Here is a 14,856-nt window from a genome sequence, read left to right on the forward strand (position 1 = left end):
AATGTACATTTTTATCTTCAGTATACGTTGTTTGGGAGCTTTTCATATTAAATGATAATTGTTGTCTTTTGTTTTGTGTGGTTATGTGTGGTTTTATTTTTCGTAGGTTTTTTTTTCTGGAGGAGAGGAGTATTTGCTAATTTATCTTATTTCATTTTTTATCAATGTGGTTATGATTGTGTTATGGAAAAAGATCAACAAAAGTTCACTGACCTGGAAGTTCTACATTTGCCACTTTCCTGCCAGGTGCTTCACTTGTCTCCTTTCTGTCTACTGTAGGGTTGATTTTTAATAAGCCGTCTATTACAGATTATAACATACAATTATCAATCATTAAACATTTGTCTACCATAAATTCTTAACTATACTGAAAGTATTATCACCATTGTTTGTATACAGCAACACAATTAGGTATTGACTGTATCACTTTGTTACATGTGCAGTTACTGAAATGTTTTAGTGCAATGCATTTATGACATTTACTAAGAGTGACAGACTCGGTGATTTTTTACCTCAACACTTTATTTGAAAAGTCACAAATGCTGCCAAAAAAGGTGTGTTTGATATGTAAAGAGAACACTCATACACGAGTTAACTTGTAAGGGAATTTGATTGCGTACACGACTGAGACAGAGGATCGAAAATGCCTGACGAATTTGCAATTCTACCAGGTACTCAACCCTGTACACAATTAACGTGTATACAGAAATAGGTATTCTACATTTATACATCTTCTAAAACTTAGTTTATAAAATTTTGTTTTTGGAAACAGTGGTTCTGACTGTGAATTCAATAGTTTCCAAAACTCTTTATGTACTTATCTGATAATCATTGAATACAATGAGACCACTGTATTTTCAAATGATTGTTAATCGCATATGAATGAAAAGAGGTGTTGGATCGGGGAAACCATCGAACAGCACAAAAAAGAAAATGTTACTCTTTTATGTTGTTAGATTGCTTTCTCTTGATGTCAACCATTATCTTCATTGGCTTTCACCCAACACGTCCTTCCTTTCATACATAAATGGGCATAAATGCATTGCAGTTTACAGTTGAATATACAGAAGCATATCACAGTATGTATACAACAGTGTGTACAAACTTTAAGACGAATAGTGTTCAATTTTCTTGATTGCTAGATTACAATGTGCATTAAATCATACATTGTTTTAAACCTACTGTAAGAATAACAACAGTTAATGCAAAACAAAGAAATTATCATACGGGTAACAAAAAGATGACTGAAACACCTGTTTGACTTTTTGGTTTCTATAGTTACAAAAGCAATAGAGAATTTATGGTTCACTGACTTAACTTTGAAACACACTCAAATAGATCGGCTGTAACTTAAGTGAGCACAAACATGATCCCACATTCATGTACACGTATAACCTTGAGAGGTTTAAATATTACAATTTGACCTTTACACAAGTGTTATCATGTTGTGCACTCTCGCCCATACATATTCACTATTCACACGCAATATACGAGGGTCTGGATGTCTTCATATCTGTAATTTTTAGGCCATTTTTTTAATTTTTGCCAATCATTACCTATTCTTTTTGTTTTAGCACCCCATTTTTTTTTTATCTTTATCTTTTTGACCATTTGTTTCTTTTATTTATTGTTTTTGTGCATTAGTCCTTATTCTTTATATATAAACAACCGATTATCCTGTAGTCTTTCTTTCTTTTTTTTCTTTTCCCCCCTTTATTTTCTATTCTGTAATTCCTTATCCAGACCCTGATATTTTACAGGTGTATTTCCGAATATGTAATTAATGGAATAAACTTGGTTATGATTATTATGATAATATAATAGTAGTATGTGTCAAGATACTATATATAAACCAATTCTTCCCGGGTATATCATATACTTGTAATTAATACCTTTGTCTTGTTTATATCGGTGTATATAATGTTTAAACACATGTTTTTCATTTTTTTTTGTTACTTTTTTACGCTTTGGTCACTACTAAGAACCTTCACAAATGCAAGCAAGCTCCCAGTCTTTTTTTCTTAATTCTAGCTGCTATAAAAGTTTGAAGACATCGATGATCAAAACATGGCTTGGAATGACTGCAAGTTATTTGAATCAAAAGCCCAATGTTTTGTTTCAATCATTTTCTTTTAAACAGTAAAATTGTCTTAATATATAGAATATTGCTTAATTGAGTAAATCGCAAAAAATAGCAGCCAGAATTACAGCGCAAGCTCAGCATTCCAAAGGCAAAAATTATACAGCAAGCATGCACCCTTTACTGACCATATGCATACATTGCATATGACCACCCATAAGATAATATTCATTGTAACAACTTGCAGTATTAGCAGTAATGCTTCATGCCAAAATGTCATGCACCTGTACACAGAACACCGATAAATATAACATAACAGTATTATAAATATCTTATGTATTTATTTCACAAAGTACACATTTTTTCAATCATATAGAAATATATACAAAAACTTATAATGATAAATGTCTAGCATTATATAAACTCTATAACACATTTCAAAACCATATCATAATTGAAAATGAATGCAATAGCAAGAATGCGCTTGCGCCTATCCTACACCGGAAGTCTTACCAAAGGCCGACCAATCAATATGGTCACCAAATGGGATTGGTACACCTGTGAATAATGTCTAAATAATTTATCTTCTTTAAATTGTACTGTTTTAAAATTACTGACTTTTTCACGAATGAACGTTTTTCGCTGATCACAGGAATACAGTACATTTTATCAGTTTGCTTACACTATGTTCCAGAAGATCGAAACTAATTACTTACATATGCATGAGAATTTGATTTTTTTTTTTTACAAACATAAACAAGCAAAAAAAAAAAAAAAAAATTAAAACAAACCACTAAAGTACAAACGGATCAATAGTCAATCTGGAACACGCAAATTCATTTTTCTATAATTTAAAACTAGAATTAAATATGAATAGTGTTTACATTGTATTCAATCGTGTAAGCACGTCGAAATAATTGATAAGCATCTTTAATTTAAATAGAGAAAACAATTATAGTTATTACTAAAAAAAATTAAAAGGTTTGCGTCTGTACAATTCACAAGATTAACTAAGTTTACAAATAAAATTAAAAGTAAAAAAAATAATCAATATAAACTATTAAAACATTTAAATATCAATATTGAATATCAAGTTGTGATTATAATGTTGCATGGATCTTTCGTATAGTTTTTGTTATTTTCACCCTTTGTCTTAAAAAAACCACCCCAAAAATATCAACCGGAAGGAGTAAAGTAGGTGTATGTGTCGATATCAGATTCTTATGCAACAAGAGATTGCACATCAGTCACCGTCGTCGTGTAATAGAATTGTGTAATGTTCTTTTGATATGAAACACTCAACATCACCTTACCACCAATGTTAACCCAAAACCACAAATACAAATGTAAACTGAATCTTCTTATCATTGTCTCATCATTTCATAAATTTAAAAAATTTGAAAACAAAAATTATCTCAACTTAGTCAAACATATAGAAACAAAAACTTTAACAGAAAAGATAAGAAGATTCGGGTTCCAAATAATTTGATCTTAGTAAAAAGAAACACTCACCAGTCCCTGTCGAACCTAAACTGGCCTGCCACTGTATCTTTGAGCTCTTTGCTCCTTTTGTTTGACATGATACTGAAAAAAAAAATACTAATCGTTATTTATCCAATTCTTTATTATTAAAAAACAGTACCAATTAAAGATATAAGCATACGAATAACATGAAACATTATAAGATACAAGATATTGACAATACAGTATATAAACTTTTTAATTGATAATAATATCCTCTCTCCTTAGTTTTAAAGAAAAAGAGAGGCGGAAAATACCAATCGAAGACAAACTGGCAATGCCATAGCAAAAAACAAAAAAAAAAGATCTAAAAACAAACAACGGTATACAAAACACAACATAGACAACTATAGACTGAGGAACACAAACTCAACCTAAAAACCGGAGGTGATTGCAGGTGCTCCGGATGGGTTAGCAGATTCTGCTCAACATATGATAATGAGATTAATGGAAAAGAAATGATGTGGTGTAACAATTCATGACACACAATCACTACGCGCATATGCTAATAACCAAAGGCAAAGGAAGGACCCTTGTACTGTTGTTTTCTTCTCAAAATATGGTCACTTTCAGATTTAGACGGACCGTAGCACCTGTTTGAGTTTTAGAATGTTATTTATATATAAATATATCTATAAAGTATGAATTCTAATTGAACTTTTACATTTTTTTATTCTTTGATATTTCTTCAACTGTGAAAACTCACAAACTCAAAAATAAAAAAACACGTCCTGAAACATGTTTGAAACATTTTCCACTGAACGTTCAGCAAACAACAATCAATCAATCAAAACACAATTTAGCAGTGAACTTTTCTCCGTCCATTTTTGTGTACAATTCAAACTCTACAAACAAAATCTTCCCGATAGTAAATAAACTATTCAACAAGGCGTTTGTGTCTTTCCCATGGTCGTTCAATAACAGATAAGAAATCAATTTGACGTAATAAAGGGAGGTAACTTCGACTTTATTGTCGTTATGTCAACTAGATGATATAACCAATCTCTAATCTATGACATTTATTGATTTTTTTAAAAATGTTATGCATAAAAATACGATTATTTGTGTACAAAATCAACATAAATGTCTATAGATGTAGTAATAAATTAAATAAACATAAACGACACACATAAACAACAACAATAAAGTAGATAACCAAAATAGATACGATTAAACACAGAAACATAAGTATCTACCGGGGGTGGGAGGGGGCGCTAGAAGGGGATTCAAAAAGCAAAAATCATTGAACAAACAACATTATGCAAAAAGTATAAAGCCGATAAACAAGCTATTATCCACAAAACATTACGGACAAATCGTTGTGTTCTGCAAAACGATCTCGGCTCTACACTTTGGGCTCCAGAAGAGTATGCATTAAGTACCAATTTTTATGGGTATGAACAAAAAGAGATGTCGAGTAGATTTCAATGAGACAGGTACAAAGCACAAAAAAGTCTCAAATGGTCAAATGATAGAACTTAAAAAAGCAAATATACGGTATGGGTTTTTCTCATTGTTGTAGCCCGTATGTCTGCTATAGTTGATTACATCCACTTCATTTGAACTCTGGTGGATAGTTGTCTCATTAGCAATCATACCACACCTTTTTATTTTTATATAAATAAGATTTCTGAATTCGAAATTGATTTTTAAAAGTCCAAAAATAATAGTACATTCGAAGCATGTGGTCATTAGAGAGGGTGGTAAAGGGTTATATTCGTGCAACGTGTTTGCATTTTTTTTTTTATTTCAAGTGTTTTCGTGCCTGAAGTACATTATTCACCGTTTTTCCGGAAAAATTGATAAAAAAAAGCAACGTACAAGGTAATTTTATTTTTTTCGTTCGTCGTAATATTTCCCTTTCATCCGTAATCATACCCCACCCCCTTTATAACACTTATCAGAAAGTAGATTAAATTATTATCAATACTGGGAAAGTGGCGATAAAGACAGCATCTCTCGGTCAAACCAAAATTAGATGTGCACATGAATTAATTCATTGGATCATTAACCATACAAAAATATATATGCGTAACACAAAAATACCAACAAAAAAAATGAATAATAGAATATGATAAATAATATTGTCATGTACCGTCATAAATAATTCCATATTTATAACTTCAGTTGCTAAACGTGTTGTACATTTTCGTAAGACCAATGAGGTCAAAGGGAGGTGTCCTTCCTACATCTTTTTCTCACGTTACAGTGTAGCTCAAACACAACGTGTTGACAGATTCTAGATTTCAAAAACTCGTATATAAGTTTGTTTTATTTTGTCGGTTTCGATTTAGATTATTTTTTTCATTTGTACATGTATGATTGTGTTTTATCAGTCAGAAATACTTGGCTTGTGGTATCGAATTAAACATATAGGCGAGATATAAATCAGAGACTGTAAAACATCGATACAAAATAAAATAACAAAAATACCGAACTCCGAGGAAAATTCTAAACGGAAAGTCCCTAGGCAAATGGCAAACTCAAAAGCTCAAACACATCAAACGAATGGATTACAACTGTCATACACCTGACTTGGTACAGGCCTTTTCTTATGTAGAAAATGGTTGATTAAACCTGGTTTTATAGCTAGCTTAACCTCTCTCTTTTATGACAGTCGCATAAAATTCCATTATATTGGCAAATGACCAAAACCTATTGAGGTCAACATACAGTTTTCTACTTTAACTTGTTACTAGTTCTATGATACATCGATAGAATACCAGGCCATTCAATCATAAAAAAGTTTAGCACGATTTTTGTACAAACCCCTAGAAATCAACCATCCAAAATAATGGGTTTTGGTGTTCCGAGCACAAATTTTGTACACCGAAAGCTGAGTAAAGTTTTATGACAAAAAGGCCAGATGTCGTATAAGTAAAACACACACAAATAGATAGAATTATCTAGCTACCAACAGGATAAATATAACTTGATCAAGGACGGCACATAATTCGGAAAGAAGGTTAAACATAAACTCGAAACTAATTTGAAATCGGCAGTATTTGTTAAAGACCAATAAGTATTTAGTATTGTCAGATCATCGACAGAACGAACCAATTTAATCGGCTGGGTTGCCTGAAACTTTTATTCACTGGATAACTGTTGACCATTGAAAAAAAAAACATGCTGAATCAGTGTAATTTATCCAGTGGATAAGTTTTATCCAATAAGTCACCTGTTTTGAGTAACAAAGTTCATCTGAATTAGTTAATATATCGGGGAAGGGGCACCTCCTACATAAACAAGGTGATAGGACATGCGGCTGGAATAGGTCACTTTTCCCAGCTTGAAAATATGTGAATAGGTGGGGATAACTATCAGAAATATATCCTAAGGTAAATAAGGTTTCCATTACTTGTTATATGAAAAGACCTGTAATATTTTCTCGCCGTAAGTAAACATTACATTAGGAATATGAGCCTCAGATCTGAGCTCCGAGCAAAGGTGATATTTTCTCGATTATGCCGAAATGTGATTCTCGTCCGCTGCTGGACCCATAAAAAATGAAAACAACACGTTATTAATTTAATGCGTCCGAAGCGCTTTTCTGGATTTACCTTCAACAGGAACGCTCAAAGCCGACTATTTGAAAGCCAAGGATGTGTAAGAACCGAAACAGTTGAAGAGCTTTATGACCAAAAGTAGCTAAAAAATAGCCAAATTCATCTAAGGTCAACTTTGCTTGAGGGAGTTGAAACCTCAGTTTCTTTAAAATTTCAAAATTTATAGACAGATAATTTTAGAAAATTCGTTATAAATCATGTCAGTAAAGAAGTACTGACTACTAAGCTGATGATACCCTCGGGGACTAATAGTCTACCAGCAGAGGTATCGACCCAGTACTGTAAAAATGACCATAAGATATGGGAAAAGGTTACATTTTTACATGCGCAATATATGAAAAGGTAAACATTTTTAAAATCTAAATTATATGGAAAGGGTGTGGAATTGAACCCCAGTGGCACCCTCTATCAATTAAGTATTGAAGTACCACCCCCACCACCTCTTTTAGGTTAATATAGCACCGGTTTAGTACTTGCTATAACTAAATTTGCATAGGCAGGATTTAAATTATCTTTCTATAGTATGGCATTATCACTATAATCATCTCTGAAATAGGACTTTTATTAAGAAATTGATAGATCTTAGTTCACATATTTACGTGCATTTATAATTGTACATAAACAGCCGTAGGAAACATCCTCCTTGTTACTTGTTCAATTATTTGTAAAATTAATTATTCTTTCTCTGCAGATCACTGTAGCTATTCATTTTTACATAACTACAATAAATAACCGTCCAATACTTGTAAGATTTTGTCTCGATCGGTCACGTTGTCATGTTATTAACTGACACAAAATATAATAATTAACTATATACATGTGACATGAATCAGAAAATTTGATGACGCAAAAAATAAGAAAAAAGAAAAAAAGTTTTCAATAAGATTTGTGATTGTTAATTATTAATGCACATTTTATGTTCATGGATTTTCCTTTGGAGACTTTATCTGTCCTTACGTGATACATTTCTCTAAGGTCGACTGAACACATTTGATATGTCTTGGTAATGGTTAAAACTGCTTTCAAAAACAACATTTCACCTTTAGCGTTATTTTACAGCTGTATTTTTATTAATCGTCCTAACTATACGCGTTTTCCATAGTTCTACTAACGCTGGTCGGATAAATGATGAGTACCTTTATGACGTCACAAATATACTGTTTTAAAGGCATAGATCAAGTCCTTTTGTAGTACCAATTTTTCTTATTTATTTTTGTTCGGGGAGAAAAATGGGGGAGGGTTAAGGGCAATAGACAAAACATGAAGTGGATTACAATATATTTCTCTTTAACATACCACTGACTGACAAGGCTATTTATGTCGTATGATCTTAAGCCTTTTATAAAGATGCTTTTAGTCGTAATTAAAAAGAAACTTCCACATGGAAACTTCCGTGATTTTTAGAAACATTTATTGGTAAATAAAAGGAAATATTCGCCATTTTTAGGTTTAAGCAGTAACTCTTATTGTGTTTCACCTACAAACAATTTATTTTTGTCACTCACGGTTTCAAAATTTTTCTACAGATTTACAAATAGACTACTAACATTTGAATAATTTAACAAGATACAGATATGGCAACTTTTTGACTTCGTTCATGAAGAAATGTCTGTTACCAGCGAAACAAATAGCCATACCTATTTGCGACGTTCGAAGAAACGACACAATAAAAGATAACTATGATAGACAGCAACCTACGACAACCACTAAATTGCAGGCTGCTGAATTGAGGACAGGCACAAAAGGAGTGTGGGTTGTGTTCGTAAATTTCCTTGTCGAGAAATATTTAGACCTCAGATTTAGACTTATATTTCCGGTGAAATGTAATGTTTGTCTCATGCGTAATCGAAATTGTCTGAATATCTCTATGACCACAATTACTAATTGAGGCATTGACATATCTAAACTTGACTAACGATACATTAATATCTGGTGCATCATTTGCCTTTATTTAAACGTCACTTTCTCTCATTAATACATGTTAGGTCGTCAATAAAACTACATCTTATTGTCATTACGTCGTAGGTCTAACCGGGGACTTCAAGATTGATACATGGTATAGAGAGGTAGGATACATCAAAGTGTTCGTCGGTATGATACGTAGAATATAAGTGTCATGTTTATATCAAGTGTTATATACTGATGTTACACCATGTCCATAAATGTCATCAAATGCCAAAAATGACCTCATAAGATCAACTTACACGTCTCTTTCCCCGAGTAAATCGTTGTGTGAAATTTATTAATGTGACAGACTGTAAGTTGTTAATGTGAATAAAATAGATGCGGGATATACGTTAATGGGACAACAACCCAACAGTAAAAATAACCTAACGACATTTAGAGGCCAACGTACAATCTTCAATTATAGACAGGTGTCCGTACATTTCAACGGACTAAATCGTCCCGAATCTATAAAAGATATGACTAAAATAATCAGAAACAACTGAAAATCAACTCCAAATTCTCAAAATAATAAAAGAACATCCATATGACCAGAGACATACCATCCACAATGTTCCAGATTTGGGACAAGATCATGCATATCCTTTAACCTCTTCTAGCTAATAAGTATACACCTGGTAATGTTGTTTTGCTCTATCTTCTATTGAAATTAAGGAATCTCTATATACGTGTACACACCACGGGATTAAGGAAGCTCTACATACGTGTACACACCACGGAATTAAGGAATCTCTATATGCGTGTACACACCACAGAAGGGGAAATGCGATTTCCCAAATTATTTTTTTTTTTTTCAACTTTTAACTATACCGATTAAAACTTTTCTTATTTATATGCACAATCCTCGTGTGATGTTCATAGAAAATTGAAATAGACAAACAAAATCATAAAAAAAAACCCTAACGGGAAATTTTATATGCTTTCCAGAAAAAATATGATTTAGATAGTGAGTGCATAACATTTTCTGAAGTTACCTCTTTAAGCATCAAATTAGATACTCGACAGAATATCCATGAACTATTTGCCACTGGACATTACACAAATTACAGTTTATCGAATTCGTTACGCTTCCTTTAATTATAAAAAATCGAGAGAATTAACTAGTTATGTTATTTCATTATTTTGATTAAGTGCGGGTCTCTCGGTGGGCGAGTGGTCTCAGTATTTCGTTAACAGTGATCACTGGCCTTTCAACACTGCGGTTGTGAGATCGAACCTGGCTCGTGACAAGGTGCATTCGACTTGGACCTTAATTGACTGGAGTTGTCAGTTTTTCTCCCGAATGTCGGTCGTTCTATGCGGGCACCTAATCTTCCTCCACAGATAAAATATAATCGCCATTACATAGCCAAAAGTGCTTACATTGACGTTAAACACAGCAATCAATCAATCAATTAGTTAACTATATTATTTGCATATACGTATATAGGTAGTACGTGTCGGTCGTTCCACATAATTAGCCTGGTTTTAAAGAAATTGTATGATTGTTAACCGTAAATCAGTTTGAAATATTCAAATCGCTATGCAAATCAATTATCACAAAATCAGTGGCTGATTCCGAGGGGTTCTAGAGGGCGTGCGCTCCTCTTCTTTTGATCTGAGAAAACTGGCATGAAACCGATCAAAAAATTGTTGTATTCTGTTTTCTACAATAACGCACACCTTTTCACAAATCATGGAGCCGCCACTAAAATAGTCTTAAAAGTTTATCGGTATTTTTTTTCAGCTAATACTAAGTCTTAATCAAGTATAGTATGTACAAATATATTCTCTCTTTGCATTTCTATATCTCGTCTAGATCGAGATTTCTTGCGCTGACGCTAAGCAATCACCAATGAATCAACCTTGTATACATTTAAAGAGATCTTTTGCTACCGATATCAATAAAATTAGAAAATATGTATGTTTTTTTTATTTCTTCTAAGAAAATTAATTTATTACACTTACCAAAGATGACTGAATCTGAAAATAATGAAAAACGTATTAAGATAAAAAAAAAAACCAGTAACTTCATTTTTTTTTAAACCACTACATTATAAAACAAAATGTTGCAAAAAAAACCGACTTCGGTTCAACTATGCTTCATTTACGATTTGTCAAAAAAAGGAACAAAAGTGGTCTTTAAGAAATATTGAATCAGTTAAACATCAGGACATTTATAAATACATTTGTAAACTGATATTAAAATTTTCCGTTTTTTATATGTTAAATATATAATAGAACGGAATAATGGTAAGATGAAGAACAGAAATGTAAACTTTGATTTTGGGTTAAAATGTTGTTTTCATTTTTTCCTTCTCAAACATTTTTTATTTTCTAAATTTCTGAAAATTTCAGAGTAGTTCAGTCTTTCAAATACTAACACATAACAGATAATAAACTTACTTGTGAAAAATAAAAATACAAAAATCCTCATTTTCTGTACAATTGTTATATCCTATCTAATAAGCTAATAATCCTCAATTAATATGTCCAATCCGTATAAATAAGTTCTCTTTTTTATTTTCCCAGAAAATTAAACAGCCCTTCGTCCATACCACCTTACTAAAATAACAATCGCATATCAATCAAAATTGCGGTCCTCATCCAAGGTAGATAATCCAGAATTGTTCGCGGTTTTTTTTTTCTGTTTCAGTACTTATTTCTACTATGATATTTATCGCAAAACTTTTAAAATCTAATACTTGAGAAATATATATAACTTCACTCAGGTGCGATGTGTACAGTTACTGCGTATGTAAAAAGAAGATTATGACGAGGATACATAAAAACGGATATTTACACAATTTTGGTATTGTTACTTTATTTTGACCAGAGGGTAAATAGCCAACACGTTGTTGTCGTTAAAATTATTTCTGATATATGGTCATGTCATTAACTGTCAAATATTTTTTTCTCGATACAGAAAGATACATATAAACCGTCAAAATGATCTTTGTTTTATCGTTTCCCTCCAAATATGTACGTTTTTTTATACATCATGTGGCAAGTCAGAGATGAACATGGTAAGGTAATCCCTATGAGTTCAGCTTATAATATGACAGTGAACGTGTTTAATTAGTCATTAATACACTGAGATTATTATTTTAACCAATTGTATTGCTTAAACACGGATTAAAACCCACTTTCTATAATATTATCCAGAAAATATTTTATACGACAAATTTTATATTTCCCTAAATGTTCTTATCTCAGAAGTTCTTGCGATCTTTGCAAAAACAAATGTATATAATTGTAAATATTGGTCAAACTTAAACAATACAATAGTTCACGCAAAACTAAACCAAATACGATGGGAAATATTTATAATTAAGTAAAAATACTTTCGCCAGTAAAGTTAATAAGTTATTTAAAAACGACAAATTTTTTTTTTAAGGAAAACCCTTACTTGATTGAAAAAGGGAACATCTGGAGAAAAAAAAATTAAAAGAGTTCTAACGCCTCAAATCACATCAACACGTGTTCGTCCTAATATGAATGTAACATTTGCCACTGGACGTTAAACACTAATCCATCAATCAATCAATCCATCACATGTACATTAACATGTTTGATCTAAGTGTACAAACACCTTCTTCACCGAATAAATTGATAAATACGTCATTGGGACAGTAACCCAACAACAAAAATAACAAAAAGACAATTACAGGGCAACATAGAGTCTTCAACCAATATACAGATGTCAATATGGGATATAAAGCTTTAATCGTTCCCTAGTATATAAAAGTATATAAAAGTTGAGAATAAATTTAGCAGAAACTAACCAAGATCTGTCATGAATTTAATACTAAAAATTCCAAATAACAAAAAGACAAAGGTACAAATTTACGACAAAAGACAAACGCTGACAAGGTTTTCTACCTGAGACAGACATATAAAAAAGCATTGAAGTTAACTTGGTTTTTTTTTAGATATCAACCCTTCTCTTTTTAATATTGTTCAGTAGACTAACACGGGGTACTATGCATACAAGAATATAGTAACACAACAAGAGCGCACACGCTGAAATGTCTCGTCTGCTTTACTGATCATGAATGAATTCATATTGAAAGTCTTTAAGAGAAAGGTTTTACTACACGTGTCACATAAACGTGACATTACCAATGATCCGTGTAAATGAGGTCAAGGTCAGATGAACTTTGTCAGGCGCACATGTACATCTTACAATAATTCCATACATAAAACATAGTAAACCTAGTTATTATAATATCTGAGAACTAGACCTACATGTAACCACGAACACTAACATTGGCCAATGAACATGTGTACAATGAAAATGGGGTCAAGGTCAGATAAACTTACCAGATGGACATGTAAACTATACAATAATTTCATACAATAAAAGTAATGAATATATTATGTCTCCGAGCAAAAACTTAAATTTTTAGATGTGTATAATATGTTTATAAAAGAAATACTAAGGGTTATGAATGAAAACAGTATCTCAAAATGAATTTTTCATTAATTTAAAAAGATTGATATAATAGAAAAAAACATTTATATTTTATTATATTCTGAGTATTGTCCTGGATACTCAGAAAGTATTTCACAGGGATACTTTATTGGAGCTTGGGTTTCTCATTGTTGAAGGCCGTAAGGTTGCCTATAATTGCTTACATTCACTTCATTTTAACTTTGATGGATTTTCGTCTCATTGGCAAATCATACCACATCTCCTTATTTTTTCTATATATGTACACCGTACAATCTTTCCATACACCAGACATACATAACCAATTTCTTATAGTATCTGCGAAGTAGACCTAACTATGCAAACTTAACTTTAGCCTACATGTATTAACTATTTAAGTGAGGTCAAGTTCAGATAAACCCTGTAGCAGTAAGGTATGAACACCTTATAATCATCTTTCACACTAGTATATTAGTTGACATATTGCTTAAAGTATCCGAGAAATGGACCAAACTCAGAAAACCTAACATTGACCAATGAACCATTAGAATGAGGTTACTGTCAGATTATCACTTCAAGACATACAAGTAAACCTAACAATAATTCCATGAACCAAATATAGTTGACCTTCTGCTTAAAAGTATCCGAGAACGGACCTAATCACATACACTTAACCTTAATCACCGATCCATGAAATCGGGTCATGGTCAGGGAAACCCTCTCTGGCGGACAATGTCGACTTAATAAGTGAGAAATTTCTATGACAAAAAAAATATACAGTATATTCAAGCTGTTGTGGGACCACGTAACACAGTCAATGCATTGGACTTATGAAATACAGAAACTTCAACATCTATTTACATTTTGTACAAGGTATGCATTACCTATGTCTTCTTTCTTCTGAAATATAAAGCTTTTATACAAAATAGTTTACTCCATCACCGTCGCCGTCGGCGCAGCCGCCGTATTATGGTCCCTATGTCTCGAACTCTGCGACTTTCATCGAAGGCCAGACAAAACCCAGGACGGGAAAAACATAAATATTGCTTTGAAAGATAGCATATACATTTACACAAGTATAAAAAGAAAAAAAAAAGGATATATTATGCCACATCAAAGATGCTCGGAGTTATTTAAAGCAAGCTCAAAGTATTTAACTTGATGATGTGATATCATGCCGTACTAAATTCTGATCTTTTATAAACAAACAAAAATCAATAATTTGTTAGCTGTGTTTTCCCTCACAGTTAACATAATGTACAAAGTAAACAAAATGGACATGATCTTTTTTTTTCTAAAGGACACTTAAAAAT

At 32.0% G+C, this 14,856-nt stretch overlaps 1 protein-coding gene across 1 annotated transcript in view; it reads right to left on the bottom strand.

Annotated features, from left to right (window-relative positions):
- Positions 1-11,548, bottom strand: part of LOC127721140 (uncharacterized) — a 66,870-nt gene extending 55,322 nt beyond the window's left edge. The window contains exons 1-4 of the mRNA XM_052227813.1: positions 11,518-11,548; positions 11,080-11,094; positions 3,593-3,664; positions 214-300 (exon numbers count right to left, since the gene is read on the bottom strand). Of these exons, the coding sequence (XP_052083773.1) occupies positions 214-300; positions 3,593-3,664; positions 11,080-11,094; positions 11,518-11,548 (205 nt within the window). The remainder of the gene's footprint in view (positions 1-213; positions 301-3,592; positions 3,665-11,079; positions 11,095-11,517) is intronic.
- Positions 11,549-14,856: the final 3,308 nt, after the last annotated feature.

Source organism: Mytilus californianus, unplaced genomic scaffold (assembly GCF_021869535.1).
Source record: "Mytilus californianus isolate M0D057914Y unplaced genomic scaffold, xbMytCali1.0.p SCAF_12, whole genome shotgun sequence".
In the NCBI taxonomy this organism is placed as follows: Eukaryota; Metazoa; Mollusca; class Bivalvia; order Mytilida; family Mytilidae; genus Mytilus; species Mytilus californianus.